Below are 17,710 nucleotides of genomic sequence, written 5' to 3'. Positions count from 1 at the left end.
TCTGTTGGAAATAGCCTCTTTCCTGCCTCATACTGAGAAAGAGGGACGATCAACGAGTTATCTCAAGTGTCTATACACAAATGCAAGAAGCCTGGGAAACAAGCAGGGAGAACTGGAAGTCCTGGCACAGTCAAAGAATTATGATGTGATTGGAATAACGGAGACTTGGTGGGATAAGTCACATGACTGGAGTACTGTCATTGATGGATCTAAACTGTTCAGGAAGGACAGGCAGGGCAGAAAAGGTGGGGGAGTTGCATTGTATGTAAGAGAGCAGTATGACTGCTCAGAGCTCCGCTAGGAAACTGCAGAAAAACCTGAGAGTCTCTGGATTAAGTTGAGAAGTGTGAGCAACAAGGGTGATGTCGTGGTGGGAGTCTGCTATAGACCACCGGACCAGGGGGATGAGATGGACAAGGCTTTCTTCCGGCAACTAACGGAAGTTACTAGATCACAGGCCCTAGTTCTCATGGGAGATTTCAATCACCCTGATATCTGCTGGGGAGCAATACAGCGGTGCACAGACAATCCAGGAAGTTTTTGGAAAGTGTAGGGGACAATTTCCTGGTGCAAGTGCTGGAGGAACCAACTAGGGGCAGAGCTGCTCTTGAGCTGCTGCTCACAAACCAGGAAGAATTAGTAGAGGAAGCAAAAGTGGATGGGAACCTGGGAGGCAGTGACCATGATATGGCCAAGTTCAGGATCCTGACACAAGGAAGAAAGGAGAGCAGCAGAATATGGACCCTGGATTTCAGAAAAGCAGACTTTGACTCCCTCAGGGAACTGATGGGCAGGATCCCCTGGGAGAATAACATGAGGAGGAAAGGAATCCAGGAGTATTTTAAAGAATCCTTATTGAGGTTACAGGGACAAACCATCCCGATGTGTCGAAAGAATAGTAAATATGGCAGGCGACCAGCTTGGCTTAACAGTGGAATCCTTGCTGATCTTAAACACAAAAAAGAAGAATACAAGAAGTGGAAGATTGGACAAATGACCAGGGAAGAGTAAAAAAAATATTGCTTGGGCATGCAGGAGTGAAATCAGGAAGGCCAAATCACACCTGGAGTTGCATCTAGTAAGACATGTTAAGAGTAACAAGAAGGGTTTCTTCAGGTATGTTAGCAACAAGAAGAAAGTCAAGGAAAGTGTGGGCCCCTTACTGAATGATCGAGGCAACCTAGTGACAGAGGATGTGGAAAAAGCTAATGTACTCAATGCTTTTTTTGCCTCTGTCTTCAAGAACAAGGTCAGCTCCCAGACTACTGCACTGGGCAGCACAGCATGGGGAGTAGGTGGCCAGCCCTCTGTGGAGAAAAGTGGTTCGGGACTATTTAGAAAAGCTGGACGAGCACAAGTCCATGGGGCTGGATGCTTTGCATCCGAGAGTGCTAAAGGAGTTGGCGGATGTGATTGCAGAGCCATTGGCCATTATCTTTGAAAACTCATGGCGATCGGGGGAAGTCCCGGACGACTGGAAAAAGGCTAATGTAGTGCCCATCTTTAAAAAAGGGAAGAAGGAGGATCCTGGGAACTACAGGCCAGTCAGTCTCACCTCAGTCCCTGGAAAAATCATGGAGCAGGTCCTCGAGAAATCAATTCTGAAGCACTTAAGGGAGAGGAAAGTGATCAGGAACAGTCAGCATGGATCCACCAAGGACAAGTCATGCCTGACTAATCTAATTGCCTTCTATGACGAGATAACTTGTTCTGTGGATGAGGGGAAAGCAGTGGATGTGTTGTTTCTTGACTTTAGCAAAGCTTTTGACACAGTCTCCCACAGTATTCTTGCCAGCAAGTTAAAGAAGTATGGGCTGGATGAATGGACTATACGGTGGATAGAAAGCTGGCTAGATTGTTGGGCTCAACAGGTAGTGATCAATGGCTCCATGTCTAGTTGGCAGCCGGTATCAAGCGGAGTGCCCCAAGGGTCGGTCCTGGAGCCAGTTTTGTTCAATATCTTCATTAATGATCTGAAGGATGGCATGGATTGCACCCTCAGCAAGTTTGCAGATGACACTAAACTGGGAGGAGAGGTAGATATGCTGGAGGGTAGGGATAGGATACAGAGGGCCCTAGAGAAATTAGAGGATTGGGCCAAAAGAAATCTGATGAGGTTCAACAAGGACAAGTGCAGAGTCCTGCACTTAGGACGGAAGAATCCCATGCACTGCTACAGACTAGGGACCGAATGGCTCAGCAGCAGTTCTGCAGAAAAGGACCTAGGGGTTACAGTGGACAAGAAGCTGGATATGAGTCAACAGTGTGCCCTTGTTGCCAAGAAGGCCAATGGCATTTTGGGCTGTATAAGTAGGGGCATAGCCAGCAGATCGAGGGACGTGATCGTTCCCCTCTATTCGACATTGGTGAGGCCTCATCTGGAGTACTGTGTCCGGTTTTGGGCCCCACATTATGCAAGAAGGATGTGGAAAAAATTGGAAGACGTCCAGTGGAGGGCAACAAAAATGATTTGGGGTCTGGAACACATGATTTATGAGGAGAGGCTGAGGGAACTGGGATTGTTTAGTCTCCAGAAGAGAAGAATGAGGGGGGATTTGATAGCAGCTTTCAACTACCTGAAAGGGGGTTCCAAAGAGGATGGATCTAGACAGTTCTCAATGGTAGCAGATGACAGAACGAGGACTAATGGTCTCAAGTTGCAGTGGGGGAGGTTTAGGTTGGATATTAGGAAAAACTTTTTCCTAGGAGGGTGGGGAAGCACTGGAATGTGTTCCCTAGGGAGGTGGTGGAATCTCCTTCCTTAGAAGCTTTTACAGTCAGGCTTGACAAAGCCCTGGCTAGGATGATTTAGTTGGGGATTGGTCTTGCTTTGAGCAGGGGGTGGGACTAGATGACCTCCTTAGGTCCCTTCCAACCCTGAGATTCTATGATTCTATGAGTAGCAGTGAGCACACTCATTTAGCCACAGCTGTACAGACAAACGGGCCCGCAATTTTTGGTGGCCATTTGACAGTGCAGCCTTATTGCACCACAGTAGCATGGATTTAGTTTATTCCACCTTTAAGAGAAGAACAGAATCTTAACATAGAAAAATTGTGGTGAGCTATCCCCCCACTACCAAGCCAGCATGTCTCAAGTCTGGGTCACCTTTCTGGATGAGAAAATGATTTATTCTCCAGGTCCAATCACTCACTGACCTCTCTCTGCTAAGGTTGCCAACAATGGGGGGCCAGCGTTGGTAGGTAGTGCAATATTCTTATTCCTTTGTGAGTCTCAATACATTTCAGTGGGGCAAAATAGGAACATAAGAATTGCCACATAGGCTGGAGAAAGTGGTCCTTCAGGTTCAATGTCTTGTCTCTGACTGAAGTCAATATCAAATGCTTCACAGGAAGGTATGCAGCATTGTAATAAACAATATTTCAGTAACCATAAGCAGACAAATAATTATAAAATGCCTTCTGAGGGTTTCAGAGTAGCAGCCATGTTAGTCTGTATCCGCAAAAAGAGCAGGAGTACTTGTGGCACCTTAGAGACTAACAAATTTATTTGAGCATAAGCTTTCGTGAGCTACAGCTCACTCCATCAGATGGGGAGCATAAGCTTTTGTGAGCTGTAGCTCACGAAAGCTTATGCTCAAATAAATTTCTTAGTCTCTAAGGTGCCACAAGTCCTCCTGGTCTTTCTTCTGAGGGTGTTTCTTCCTAATCCGAAAAAGCGAAAAGTGAATGGTTGATTTGTGTGCTGAGTCAGGAAGGCTTCTGCCCTTTTATACATTTAGCATTAAGTGTAGATGGTACTAAGCTTACAATAGAGTAGTTCAGTGATGGTGAGTGTGGATTTCTACATGTGAAGAGTTCAGCAATAGGTTGCTGTGTTTTGCCTCTTGAGCATGTCTGGCCACAAGCAGTTTTGCATTCCCTGTCTTGTGAATAGGTAAGAGGGGGAAACAAAGAGGGTGGAGTGGTTTGATCTGTTTGATGTGGTGCACCACAAAGAGGCTGAACTAAAAATACATGCGAAAGAGCTGCTATATATGAACAACAGACTCCTTAATCCCTGCCGTGTTTCTTGTTCAACAGCCCAGTTGCATCAGTGAGTTGGGTCCTCCAGGTCGCAGCTCTTTGGATAGCATGGAAATGGCCTATGCCCGACAAGTGAGTATGCTGAAAGGGGATAACAAATCATTGCCAATGCGCCTTAGCCACGACAGACATGGGAGAACCCCCGAGTGAGTGAAAAGAGGTACATCAGGACAGGGATGACCGCACCTGGCTGGGATGAAAATGCAGTCAAGAAAAGACAAGAAACTTAGCCTGGCTTTTTCTCAGAAATGTGCTTCTCTATCTACTGCACAATTTGCATCTAAAGGTGATGCTGATGCCATGTGTAATTACCCAGATCACTCATGGTTATACAGTAAATGGAAACTTTTTTATCCTTTGTTATGTGAGACTTTTCAAACTCATGTTAAAATGTAAAAGTATTCAAACCACTACTCTACATTCTCGCAGTTTTTCAGATTTCAGAGGCACCCTTGGTGATTGGGGAGGTGGCAGTGGGGAAAGAGACTCAAATATTCATTATGGCAGTTGTCAAGTTATATCCAGTTTTAACTGGGTCACTTATGAGGAACTGCAGAACACCAGGGCTGAATTAGATGGCTGCATTGGAACTGATCTGAAAAATTTCAGGAGAAGATATTAAATCTATTCATAACCATAAGCAATTATGTTTTTGGTTTCTTTGGTTTTGGCTTTTTGGTTTTTTTATTCAAAGACTAAGGTTCTGATTACCAGTAATATTGGAAGCAAAATAAAAGACAGGGACTTGATTTTCAGAATTGCATGTGCAAAACTGCACCCAGTTCCTTGCACTGAATTACCAGGATTACATGCGTAAATCAGGTATTTGTGCAGACAGATGGCTAGTTACACATCTGTTTTGCCATTTCTATATGCAGTCATGGTAACTGTGTACAAAATTAGTTACGCATTGATAAACGTGTTTTTTAAAATTGGGGCTGAAATACCTTTATTCACTTAGCATCGGTTCTGATTCTCTTCTATTTGTTGTTAATCCATAATTAATTCGTTGGCTCCCATCTGCACTGTAGAACTACTGTGCTAAAGCCCCCATACAATAGGGTTCAAACCATGGTTTTAGATTACAGGAAGATCATTCCTCATTTTTCTGGAATAGATTTAGTTTACTGTAATAGCTCATGAATATAGGAATACTTCTAAATTCAGTAAATAAGACACTATCAGATCCCCTACTGCAAAAACGGAGAGTCTGAGTTTCAAAGGTCCTAGCACCTTCAGCTGCTATGGATTTCAGTGGAAGTTTAGGGTGCTCAGCACCTCTAAAAATCAGGTTATTGTTATATACTGTCTCAGCATGGTATCAGTACCTATTTAATAAAACTACAGTGAAGCTCTTTTTAATACGGGATAAAATAATTGTTCCATGCAGCAGCCCAGAACCATTCACAGGAGCCCAGTGAAGTTTAGTTTCAACGACTGCTTGGTAATGGAATAGTTCAGAGGCCAAGCCCACTGCTGTAGTGGTAGAGGAACGCATTACCATCATTGGGGACAGTTTGGATCCTGAGTACAGTTTCTTGCATCTATGCTAGGAATGCTGAGAAGATAATAGTATATCCAGCTGCTAGAGAGTAGGGGGGAGCCTTTTATCAGCCTCCAACTCTCCCTTCCAGATAAATGCCTGGAAGGTTTTCAGAGGTAGCTCTAATTATCCCTTTTACCTGGAAGGGAAGGTTTCTGGGCTGGGAATGAAGGAAAATGTAGAAAAGAAGTAGCTAAAATAAGATCAAGATTTTTAAAAATGGGCATTATGCTCCTAAATCATTATTCAGGCACCTAAACAAGCAAGTGGGCTGAAGTCACCTCTGAAAATGGATGTGCCCAAATGAGGATTTAGGAGCAATTTTTGAAAATCTTCACCTAGCTTCTAATACACAAATAACTGAACTGTAATGAACAATTGATCTGTTCAATGCATATATTTCTCTCTCTGCAAATTACAGTCCTCAAGTCTTAAAAATTCCAAGAAGAGAGGGCAATGTTAGAGCAGCTTGCTCAATGTTTGGTGGAATTCACTCTGCAGGGCAGATAATCTCTTGCAGGACTGGAGGAATTTTAAGGCTCTGGGATGGATCTGAAAGGAATACTTTTTCTCTTGCAACACAGCTTCATTTAACAAGTTTCTGCTGTACAGGTTGCTCTGGGTTGGGGTTTATAAACACTGCTACCACTAAGGGACTTAATATGGTTTCCAGAATTCTTTTCCTGTCTCTTCAACAGAAATGGGAGTGGTGTACAGTGAACCGTCACTCTGACAGTCATATATCTGCCAGCAGTTTTCCCTCCTACGTTGCAATTAGTCTAACAGAGCAACCAGTGCAAAGCTCTGCCATGCAGAACAACTGAGTAACTGTATTGTTCCTGACATTCAAGCAGCTCTGGGGCTGTGGTAGTTTTGTGGGGGGTGCTTTTCATGTTGCTGCCCATCCCTCCCCTTGTGTCCTGGGTAGAAGGCAGCTGATGTGGGAAGAAAACTGGCTGGAGACCTTGAAGGCCATCCAGTCTTGAAGCCTGTTTCAAATTCTGCTGCTGTAACAGGGTGGAGGAAAGAACCATATGCATTGTGAAAATTGCTTACTTTTGATATGTTTCAGATTTATATTTATAATGAGAAGATAGTGAACGGACATGTGCAGCCTAACCTGGTAGACTTTTGTGTTGCTGTTGCTGAACAGGATGATAAGGTAATGCCAATCAGTTAACATAGGAAGATGTCCTTAATCTGTTTTCAGCTGTGATTAGCAGCCTGCTGACATTTACAAAAATGTACTGATATCACAAGACAAAATTGCATTGCTTTACAGAAGATAACAAGCCAGGAATGCAGTCTTCTTCAGTACAGCAGGGCCCGTGTGGTAAACTCTGGGACTGAAATTCTATTTACAGCGAGGTAGAAAAAAATGCCCTGTTGTTTCATTGCTTTGTGATCCCTAGAAACAAGTACTTCACTTTAAATGGATCCTGTTGTGTCTTGCTTTAAAAGCAGGCCCCCCGATATCCACATGTGCCATTGTGTACATGTGCTTTCAAAGAGTTCCTGAATGAAGGGGCTCATCTTCAGATCTGGATTGTGGAGAATGTAGGTTGGTCTCCAATAATAATACTGGTTCCTGTTTAAACCCAAGCACCAACTAAATAGCCTTGCAGAGGTTTTAAGCCAACATTAAATCTGCTTTTCCTATTTCACTCCCTCAGCGGGATTGCTGTGGTAGCAGACTCGTTGAAATATACTGTGCTGTGAACTTTAATTCGTCAAGTCTCAGCTTTGTTCCAGATTGTGCCACCTATCTGGTAAATCCCTTCACCTTCTTGCTGGCCCGTGGCAGTTGCTAAAGGTGCTATTGCAAAATAACACTGCTTTTGGACTTGCTGCTGTTTTTGCTTTTCTTCTTTTTTCCTCCACAATATTTCATATTACAGTAACACCCCACAGTTCCCATAAGCACCAGGGATGCGTTGTGCTAGGCACGCTCCAAATGCACAGCTGGACATAGTCGCTGAGCCAGAGATCTTCGTTGTATGATTTAGTATTTCTAACCTTTTCCTGAATATTGCAGCTCTTTTGTATTCTTTTTCTGGACTTATCGATTATTTTATTTTCATGTAAGTTATCCTTTTTTTAAAAAAAATCCTTGAAGAAATTACCAGTTGGATAAACATCTTGCAGGTGATAAAAGAGCCTGATTCTGCTCTCAGTTACATTGGTGTAAGTCAGGAATGACTCCAATGCAGTGGAAAAGCCATGTAGATGAGATCAGAGTCTCGCTCAGAGAGCTTTCAGATGAAAGAATAGCAGGGAGGGGCTTTTATCAAGAAGAGTAAAAAAAAAAAAAAAAAGGTATAAAGCTGTTTTTACTGTTGTTATCCATACATCAGTGTCCTTCACACAACTGTTTTCGATGAGGTGGGTATAATCTTAAAGCAGAAGGGTTGTAAGGAGAGAGATTGAATGTGTATGTGACTCACGCTTGGGGGAAGAAAGGAAGTTCTAGATGTGTACAAGTGATAGTGACTACTTATAATACTCCCCGGTTTTCCTCCAAAACAAACGCACAGACTATGAAGAGCTGTGGGAAGAGAACAGGGAAGTGACTCATATTGGAAAGTAAAGCCAGAGCAGAGGTTGCCAAACCAGGTGTCCAAAATTTCTTGGCCATCTAACAAACCTAAATGACTTCGAATGTACACCTGTACTAGAGATCTTAACAGACTCTGAGGGCTTTGAGCAATTCTGTATTCATTTTAACAGAGACAACTCAGAGTTTCAGTGCTTGTCACATAGAAGCATCGTGGGTGAAATTCTGACCTCATTGGAGTCGATGGCAGAACTCCCATTGATTTCAGTGTGGTCAGGATTTCATCTCATGTGTCTTACTATTTTAGTAGAGGAGGACTGGTCCTGTGTGTAGTGATAACTTAATCTGCATGAAGATGTAGGCCGAGGCCCCAGGGTCTCCACATTTTTTGTAATGTGGACCACATCTGAACAGACAGAGAGAGAGTCTTGTGGATACATGCCCTCCTGTTCGTGATTCCATAACTTCCCAGGGCAACTACAGCAATTGTTTATCCGGAAACTACAGCTAGGAAAGTATTTGTTTAAAGCAGGGGTGGCCAACCTGGGGCTCCGGAGCCACATGCGGCTCTTCAGAAGTTAATATGCGGCTCCTTGTATAGGTGCCGACTCCGGGGCTGGAGCTACAGGCGCCAACTTTCCAATATGCTGCGGGGGTGCTCACTGCTCAACCCCTGGCTCTGCCCCAGGCCCAACCCCACTCCACCCCTTCCCCTTCGTCTGCCACGCCCTTGCTCCTCCTCCTCCCCCCAGCCTCCTGCACACCACAAAACAACTGATCGTGGCAGGCGGGTGGTGCAGGGATGGAGGGTTAGGCGCTGATCGACGGTGCTGCTGGCTGATGGGGCGGGAGAGCTGAAGGGGGGGCTGCTGACGTGTTACTGTGGCTCTTTGGCAATGCACACTGGTAAATTCTGGCTCCTTCTCAGGCTCTGGTTGGCCACTCCTGGTTTAGAGTGATATAATGACTTGAAGCAAGGAAGCAGACCCATCACCAAGCCCCCAACCAGCTGTCTGAAAACCATAGTCAGTCATCTGTGGGCCACAGTCAGACAAAATCTTTGCAGGCAAATGCTCCTTCAAAGGAGGGTGATGCAGAGAAGGTTGGGAACATCGTTATCAGCCTAACTCTGGCGTGCGTCCTGTCACCTGGACTCATTCTGTCAGGCAGACAGAGATGGCTTACTCTGATGTGTGCTTCTAATGTCTTCGTCATAAGTCTCGAGTAGCTGTAACTTATCCTTTTTTATGTAAAACGATCAGACTGGGTAAATCCCTAATGGCTGTAATAACCACTGTTGTTTGAACGGATTCATTTCTAGAATATCTCTGATATGTGGGCCATGGTTAAACTAATGACAGAGGTATTGCTGGTTCCTGCAAGCGATGCGTTGAAAGTCCGGACCAACATGGAGGTGCGCATGGAGTTTGTAAGGCAGGCTCTGCGGTACCTAGAACAAAGGTAAGGCAAACATAATGGAGAAAAGCATCCTTAATTACATACAGCTACAACTTTCCTGTGGCTCCACTGGTATTCTCTAAATAGATACATGCACACACTGAAGATTAGTGAATAAATCAGAAGAAACTAATTCCCCATCAGAGAGCAGCCACTGGGGTAGAGAACTATTCCAGTTTTGAAAAAATTCTTGAGTCCATTGGGAGACTGTTTTGAAGACACAACAACTATTTATTGTTCCTTCCCTGACACTCTTTATGTACTTGCCGAGGTGGCAAACAGGTGCTGGACATAATACAACTAATTGAAATAGATAAATTATCCCTGCCTACAAAAAAAATAGTCTCCCTCTTCCTCATTCCCATCGGGATGCTAATGACATGGAGATACTAGAAACTAGGGCTGGGTGAAAGTGGTGAGAATGCTTTGCTGAAAAGTTGTGTAAATACAGTTTTCCTTCCTTTTCATGCAGTGACCCTGAATATTTTGCTTTTTTTGGTGAAATTGCAGGAGACTGCAGTTGGAACGTATGACAAGGGCGGAGGGGGTGGAATGCTTTCATAACTCCGTGCCTGTCAGACTGCAAAAGGAGCTAAATGTGGCCTGTTTTTTGTTGTGTGTTCGCAATAGAAGTCCTGCAAAATTTAAGTTTGTCATGAACAAACCCACTAATGCGTTTGTTCCTAATGATTATGAAGCCTGTTGTTTTCCCCCCTGCCTCTCCAAGTTACTATATGAAAACACCGATAAATCAATAGCCAACGTTCTGTCAGTTTGCTTGTAGGGAAGAGAGCCATAGAGAGTACGATAGAATTTAGGCCAGACACAGATCATCAGTCCCAGCAAATATCAGCAAGAGCTGGGGCACAAACTGTCAGAGCTTGAACAAGGTGTGTGCACGGCTACGTGCACAGAACAACTGCAGCAGCAGGTAGGGTGCCCACAAAGTTAGGGTTCAATGCAAGATTCCACTGACTGTGTGTTGAGCATTACAAAATCTGAACTGTTCATTGCATGAGTAGTCCTTCGTTCCAACAGCTGCCATCATGACATTAGCTGGAAAGTATGATCGTAGAGAGCAAACAATAGATATAACCTTCTCCAGGTTTGTGTAGGGGTTGCTAAGGCACTGGGGCCTGATACAGTACATTGGGATGAGGTGTTTTCCCCTACCATCATAGCCTCCTTCTGACCACGAACAGTTGGTTGCCATGCCTCATCAGTACGCTGTCGCTCATTATCACTCATGGGCTTCATGGCAGCATGCCCATCTGTTTCCAGATGAATTGACCCATCAGAAGAATCCTCTGCTGCAAATTCTTCAGCATTAGCAATGCACAACAGGCCAATTCGGGTCTTAACCCAATTTGCTGAGTATCCAGCTTGGTAAATGATCACAACCACATTTTTTTCTTGCACGGTTTTTGAAATGAGGCCTTTCAGGCTTACTATTTTTAAAGCCCAACTAACATGCTTCGCAGCATTAATTTTTATTTGCCATGAATTGGCCTACTGGCAAAGCAGACCCTTATGAGAGTGAACTTTCCCTACTGGAGTCGTCACGCCCTACCACCCCTTCAGGTATGCCTTGGGTAAATTGAAGTCACTCACAGCTGGCCTTGTGTCAGGTCATTTACAGCAGACATCTGTGGTCTTAAACCCTGAGGAACACATATGTAACTCAACCAGAACTCTAGAGTTCTGATACTGTACTAAATTTAGCATAGCTTTTCACACATGCAGTTCAGTCTCACATATTAATCTTTAGCCTAGTTTTCTGTAGCATGCACACTAGGTAGAAGGCTGTTGAATTTCATTAGTTCATTACTGGCTGAAGGAAAAAGCAGGAGCTCATTTGTCCCAGCCATCCATATAGTGTTGCTACAGTTTTTTTAATTCATATTCCGGCCCGTTCCCTGTAGTTTCAGTACATGGAGAGTTTTTTATTAGCTTGCCTCGGTGAATTACTTTCACTTGTAGATAGTGTTCTCAAATCCACTTTCTGTATGTAGAGATTTTGCATCTAAATTCTCTTTTTCCCCTGTGGTTCCCTTACGGTAAGCCAGTGTCTCTGAAGTTTATCATTGAGGCCCTACTTAATTCGCGGTATTGTACAAATTGCAGATCTCACAATATTAAGCTTCCATCGCAGTTTTTATTTTAATTAGCTTGCTTTGCACAGTCCACAATTTTGCATACATTTTGGGGTTTGCAATACACTTTTCCCCGCAGGAGTCCACTAGAACCCCATTTGTCTGAGCTGACAATGGCGGGGCTCCGACTGTCAGTTCCACGCATTAGTGGATGTAATATAGTTGCAGCAAAATGTCTGGTTATCAAAAAAAAACAACCCATAACATAATACTTGAGTGTTTATATTGTTCCAGCAAATATTTCTTAAACAAATAGGTTTTCTCTGGCTTTTCCAAAATACCGCAATTAATAAAGGTCCATTATTACTTTTCCACAATTTTTTCACGTCTTGTCTGCAACTCACAATTATTTGACAAGCGTCCCGCAATTCAAGTAGGGTCTTACTGATCGTTTCTCCATCACAGACATGGCGAGAGCATGCATGTGGCATTTTAAATGTCATTTTGTCCTTGTTAGCATCGTTAGATGAAAATGTTTTTTGTTAGCATGAGAGTTGAGCTAGTGCACTGTGAACGTACAATTTCTCAAATGATTTCCATGTACAAACACCTGCATGAAGGAACATAACTCCATGGATCATGTTGCCCCCACGATAGTGTTTGCACTTCATAGTAATTCACTCAAGGATAGATGGTTCTTTTGAACAGGAAAAGTCATGGGCTTTTTGCAGGGCTTGTATTTTACTTCTATTAAAATGCTTTCTTACAGTTACAAGGATTATACTTTGGTGACAGTATTTGGAAACTTGCACCAGGCTCAATTGGGTGGAGTACCTGGGACCTACCAACTAGTCTGCAGTTTCCTTAATATCAAACTCCCAGCACCTGTCCCCGGTCTCCAGGTATGTGCAGTACCGTTACTGATACAGCTAATGTGCTATTGCACACTTCTTCACACTAGTGTAGGCAAGAGGCCAATGTAACCCCCTGATGATTTTATTTTATTTAGATTGCATTAGGCAGTGCTCTCTTTCCTTCCCCCCACCCTTGAATAACCGTAAAGGTTCATTGGTAAAATGGAGTATAGTAGATGGAAATCACTTGACTGTTTAGAAACAGTTACAAAATGGTGATTTTCTATATTTAAGCCTTAGAATTATGCATGTTAGAATTTTCTCTTAAAAGAGCATTGAGATATATTCAGCTGTTTAAAAACGACAGCTGTATGATTTTTCTATCTTAAAGGGCTAAATTTAAACATCTAAAAAGCAGCTTTCTTTTTCTGCTGCAGATTGCAGGTGCAAGTAATTTTGGGCACGACTTTGCACCCATAATGCTGTGCTGGCACCAGTTGCTGCCATTGAGATGTCTAACTACTGAAGCACAGGCAGAAATCAAGTGTTCGGCAGTCGAATCCAAACCAGCTCTGCCCGCCCATCCCCATCAGTGCAAAGTTGTGCCAACCATTACGTGAACCACAAAATTGTAGGTGCAAATAGGGAGGATGAAAGATTTGCGAATAGAGACAATTAGAAACAAAATAGTTGAAATTCAGCTCCTCCTTTGCTGACTTGCTGAGACCCACATTTAATGGGTTTTTTCCCTTGGTAACAGCATCACGAATACTTTATGGCCTAATCCAGACAAAGCCCTTTGTAACAACTTCCATTGACTTAATTGGGCTTTGGATAAGCCCCTGAATGGAGAGCAGAAAATGTAATTCCCTCTTCTGTTATCAGTGCTAGAGAATAGCCTCAATTTTTGCAACTGGAACTTGCTTTTTTGCAGCTGACAAGTTTCTGAGATCACCTTTTAAATAAAATCTGAATAACTGACAATAATTGGAAAGGTTTCAAAGTAGCAGCCATGTTAATCTGTATCTGCAAAAAGAAAAGGAGTGCTTGTTAGTCTCTAAGGTGCCAAAAGTACTCCTTTTTTAATAATTGGAAAGGGGGATCTCTTTACAGAATTACCTCCTATTGAAGTAATAGTCCGTGAACCCTTTCTTCTACTTATGGCTTCCATATGTTAAAGCTTTGTATCTGTTTGAAGTTGGAATTCATTTTAGCGTTTTTGTTTTGTCCCTGCCCGTAGCTGGGTGTATCTTCTCCCCAGCCATGTCCCCTTCTGAGCAAGGAGAATGAACCTCAGTGCTCCAAATAATCCAGTAGAAGTAAAAGAATATGGCTAGTGGGTGATTCGTAGGAGCTCAGATAGAGACTCACGATGGCTGCTAGCAGCATGAAATTATTTATAGGTATATGGATGAACAAATAGCTTAGCACTTCACTTATTATAGTCAATAAAAATATTTATTCTTTCCATCACCAAGCCCTTCAGCGCTTTTGTGCCTGTTCTCTTAATCGAATCACAGGGGCTCAAGGATGTGGTGATCTTAACTGCGGAGTATTTCTGTAGAAAGGTACAAAAAAAGCAATTCAATAGAGCATTTGAACCTGCTGTTCTGTACCTACTGGCTCGCTTCTGTGCAGTGGGAAGATTCTGAATGGCTCTCTTTCCTGTGAGAGAGAGACGGTGGGTGAGGTAATGTCTTTTGTTGGACCAGCTTCTGTTGGTGAGAGAGACAAGCTTGGTCCAATAAAAGATACGGCCTCACCCGCCTTGTCTTTCTAATACCCTGGGGCTGACATGGCTCTAATAATTCTGTTTCCTGCTGGAAGATAGATGAGGCCTGGCCAGTTCCAGGCCTAGAAGTGCCAAAATAAATAGTGAGCAAAGAGAGTAGATCTGTATCCAGAACACTGTTACTGATTCTAATCCACTCCTGTTCCCTTCCTGTTGATTCCCTCTGTCACCGTGATGTCATGCAGCTAGAAGGCATAAAGAGTCCCTTCCTTCACAGCCCTGGAGAGTGCACACAGGAATGTGCTAACAGCGGACTGCCCAATCGTCCTCTTATGCTCGTCCCATTGGGACTAAGCATGTCACTACTTATGCGAGTGGTTGCCACAGACCTGGCTGGTTTATGCTTTTTCCCAGCAAAGTGATGAGGTCAGCTCGTATAGATGCTACTAGTATGATTGGAGAGTTCTCATCCAGAGGGGAAAATGCGGGGGAAAGGGAACTAAAAGCAGGATGTTCTTTCATATCCACAGACACGCACAGCTTCCCCAGAACTTAAATCAAGTGGGCCTGATCCTGCATTTTTGTTACACAAATGGAATTCTGCCTGAAGTCAATGGAGAACTGAGTATGAGGGAGAACTTGAGTATTTTGCTGAAACAAAATGAACTAGGTGGTTGGCGCGTATAAAGAAAAATAAATCAAAGTATTGTGCAAGCTGTTCGATTTTAAAAGTCTTCCTTTGTTTCCAGGATGGGGAGGTGGAAGGCCATCCTGTTTGGGCATTGATTTACTATTGCATGCGCTGTGGAGATTTAATCGCCGCTTTGCATGTGGTGAATCGGGCGCAGCATCAGCTGGGCGAGTTTAAAACCTGGTTCCAGGAGTATATGCACAGTAAAGATAAAAGGTATTGTGACCTGGGAAAAATCTATGTGCTGTGAAAAATCGCTGTGGAATAAGGTTAATGCTTTGGGAGGAAAATAAAACCCTGAGGTCTCTTCTTGTGAAAATGGCTGGCTAATATGTGCATTGCCTATTTAATTTACACATAAGTTTTCACATTTTTAATTCATGGCTTTGAAGTCTAGAAACCTCCACCGAGAGAGAGAGATTAGAAAACATGCAGGAATTTACACTTCAAAACTAATTTACTAGTGTTAGCTTCAATTTTTTAATGTATGATCCATTTTCTAGATCAGGGTAGAATATTGGACTTGATAGATCAAAGATCTGATCTGCTATCTTAAACCCTATATTTTACTCTTTGCTGTGACTGTTTTCACACGACTAGCCATGCAGCAAAGGAAACTGGTATTTTTTTACAGGATGAACTGGGCCTTGTAAAGGGATTCAAGCCTCAGCTCTGACTATGCCTGTTCTCCCTCCCATATACCCCCTCCCTCATCACTTCACAGAGTGCAGGTGACTTAGAGCTAGTCCTGCTAGAATTTGTGAGAACTAATCTGTTCTCTGTGAGCCCAGAAGAGCTGGTAAGAGTGACCCTGTGTTGGGCTGCTGTCCAGGACCTGGGGAATTGAGAGCATTGGGAAACCAGGCAGAGGTCAGCATCACCGCTGGGACTTGAGCCCCTTAGGGTCTGTCTACACTGCAACTAGATACCCACAGGTGGGCCGTGCCAGCCGACTTGGGCTTGCAGGGCTGGGGCTACGGGGCTGTTTCATTGCAGTGTAGACTTCCGGGGTTGGGCTGGAGTCTGAGCTCTAGGACCCTCCCACCTTGCAGGGTTCCAGCCAGAGTCCAAACATCTACACCACAATTTCATAGCCCCATGAGCCCAAGTCAGCTGGCCCGGGTCAGCTGTGGGTCTCTTATTGCAGTGTAGACATAGCCTCTGTATCTCACTCCCCCTTGTGACAGAATTATTAAGACAAATTAAGGCCCCAGTCCTGCAAATGCATTGAGCCCAATGGGACTAGTTGTGTGTGTAAAATTACTCAAGTGCATACGTTCTTGCAGGATCAAGGTCTAAAAGAATAAATATGAAAAATGCTACAACTGCCATTAGTCAAGTTTTCTATTTGTTTCTTGCCTAATGTAGATTGATTCATAGACGAACCTGAGTCTCATAAAATCTGAAACAGTGCACGTTATAGCATTACTGTTCCAGAAACCTTGGTGACGACTCTATCATTGTTTCTATTACAAACATTTTAATATTATATGTTATGTTTGATTTTTTCTGACTTTATTACAGCTATAAAAATGTGCTCTGGCTACAGACTTGACAAACGAGAGCGCATTTCATTTTCATTGCTTTGACTCTGTTAGGTTTTTCTCCAAGGAAAACACATCCTAGAACGCATTGTGGTAATATTTAATGATAAAGATGAAACAGTGCCCCCATAAAGGGCTCGATACAACAAATTCTTACTTGCTTGAGTAATGTTTACTCATCCAAGTATTCCCATTGACCTGTGTGACTGATGATTACTTAAGTGAGAGAGGTGATGTAGCCTCAGGCCCAAATAGTTGATACCCATGTAACGCAATATAAACACATTCTTAAAACTGCTCCTTCTAATTTTCCATTTTGGTGTTTTTTCAAAAGTCTTTCCATTCATTTAATGTGTGTGTGTGTGTATGTATATGTGTGTGTTAGCTAATTTAAAGGGGAGAAAAATGCTTTTTACATGTTATGTAAGTGACATTAGTATTACTAGGGCTGCAGGTTTCTGTTCATAGAATATCAGGGTTGGAAGGGACCTCAGGAGGTCATCTAGTCCAGCCCCCTGCTCAAAGCAGGACCAATCCCCAATTTTTGCTTCAGATCCCTAAATGGCCCCCTCAAGGATTGAACTCACAACCCTTGCCATGGTGGTGAAAGTCAGATACTATGACTTCTCTGTTGCCGTAACTTCTGCATGGGAATGCTCTGTGTGGGTCATCCCACTGGCCCTGCCCTCACGCCGCAGAGTCGGCTTCTGTGTCCTGTTGTCTCCCCACTCTGGGTGTTGCAAGCTGCTGTATGGGGTCACAGCACCACTCAGGTTTGGCTCTGCCACCCCTCTGTCATGACTGCTGGGAGCGGTGGAAGGCACCTGGGCGAAATCTGAGTGAGTGGCATTGCGGTCTGGTGCACTCCCTCAAATTTGACCTGGCCGCCCCTCCATCATGACGGAAGGGTGGTCGGGGCAAACCTGAGCGGCGCTGCAACCCTGTGCGCCAGGTCACAGCACCCGGAACGGGAAGCCAGGCACAGCCCAAAGGTGACTGTGAGGGAGGGCTAACTCTCCAGTGTCCCCCTCCCCTCCTTGGGCCATTACTAGGCCAGGATTAGGGTTGCAGAGTCCGCATGGAGGGTGCTGCTACGGTTGGTCAGTGTCCCCGCGGTGTGGCAAGGAGGCAGCAGTGGCAGAAGAGGGTGACGCTGGATTGCGAGGATTTTGAAGAGGTATAATTGAATTTTGTA

The 17,710-nt window shown here is 43.8% G+C and overlaps 1 protein-coding gene across 3 annotated transcripts in view; it reads left to right on the top strand.

The window, feature by feature from the left end:
- The window catches only part of NUP93 (nucleoporin 93), a 123,860-nt gene that overhangs the window by 86,464 nt on the left and 19,686 nt on the right, over positions 1–17,710 (top strand). For all 3 annotated transcript variants that reach the window (XM_073307468.1, XM_073307467.1, XM_073307466.2), the window contains exons 6-10: positions 4,044–4,118; positions 6,662–6,751; positions 9,465–9,604; positions 12,464–12,596; positions 15,030–15,187. In XM_073307468.1, the coding sequence (XP_073163569.1) occupies positions 4,044–4,118; positions 6,662–6,751; positions 9,465–9,604; positions 12,464–12,596; positions 15,030–15,187 (596 nt within the window). The remainder of the gene's footprint in view (positions 1–4,043; positions 4,119–6,661; positions 6,752–9,464; positions 9,605–12,463; positions 12,597–15,029; positions 15,188–17,710) is intronic.

This window comes from Lepidochelys kempii, chromosome 12 (assembly GCF_965140285.1).
Source record: "Lepidochelys kempii isolate rLepKem1 chromosome 12, rLepKem1.hap1, whole genome shotgun sequence".
NCBI classification, from domain to species: domain Eukaryota; kingdom Metazoa; phylum Chordata; order Testudines; family Cheloniidae; genus Lepidochelys; species Lepidochelys kempii.
The sequence above is the reverse complement of the archived record's forward strand: the minus strand, read 5'-3'. Positions and strand labels throughout refer to the sequence as shown.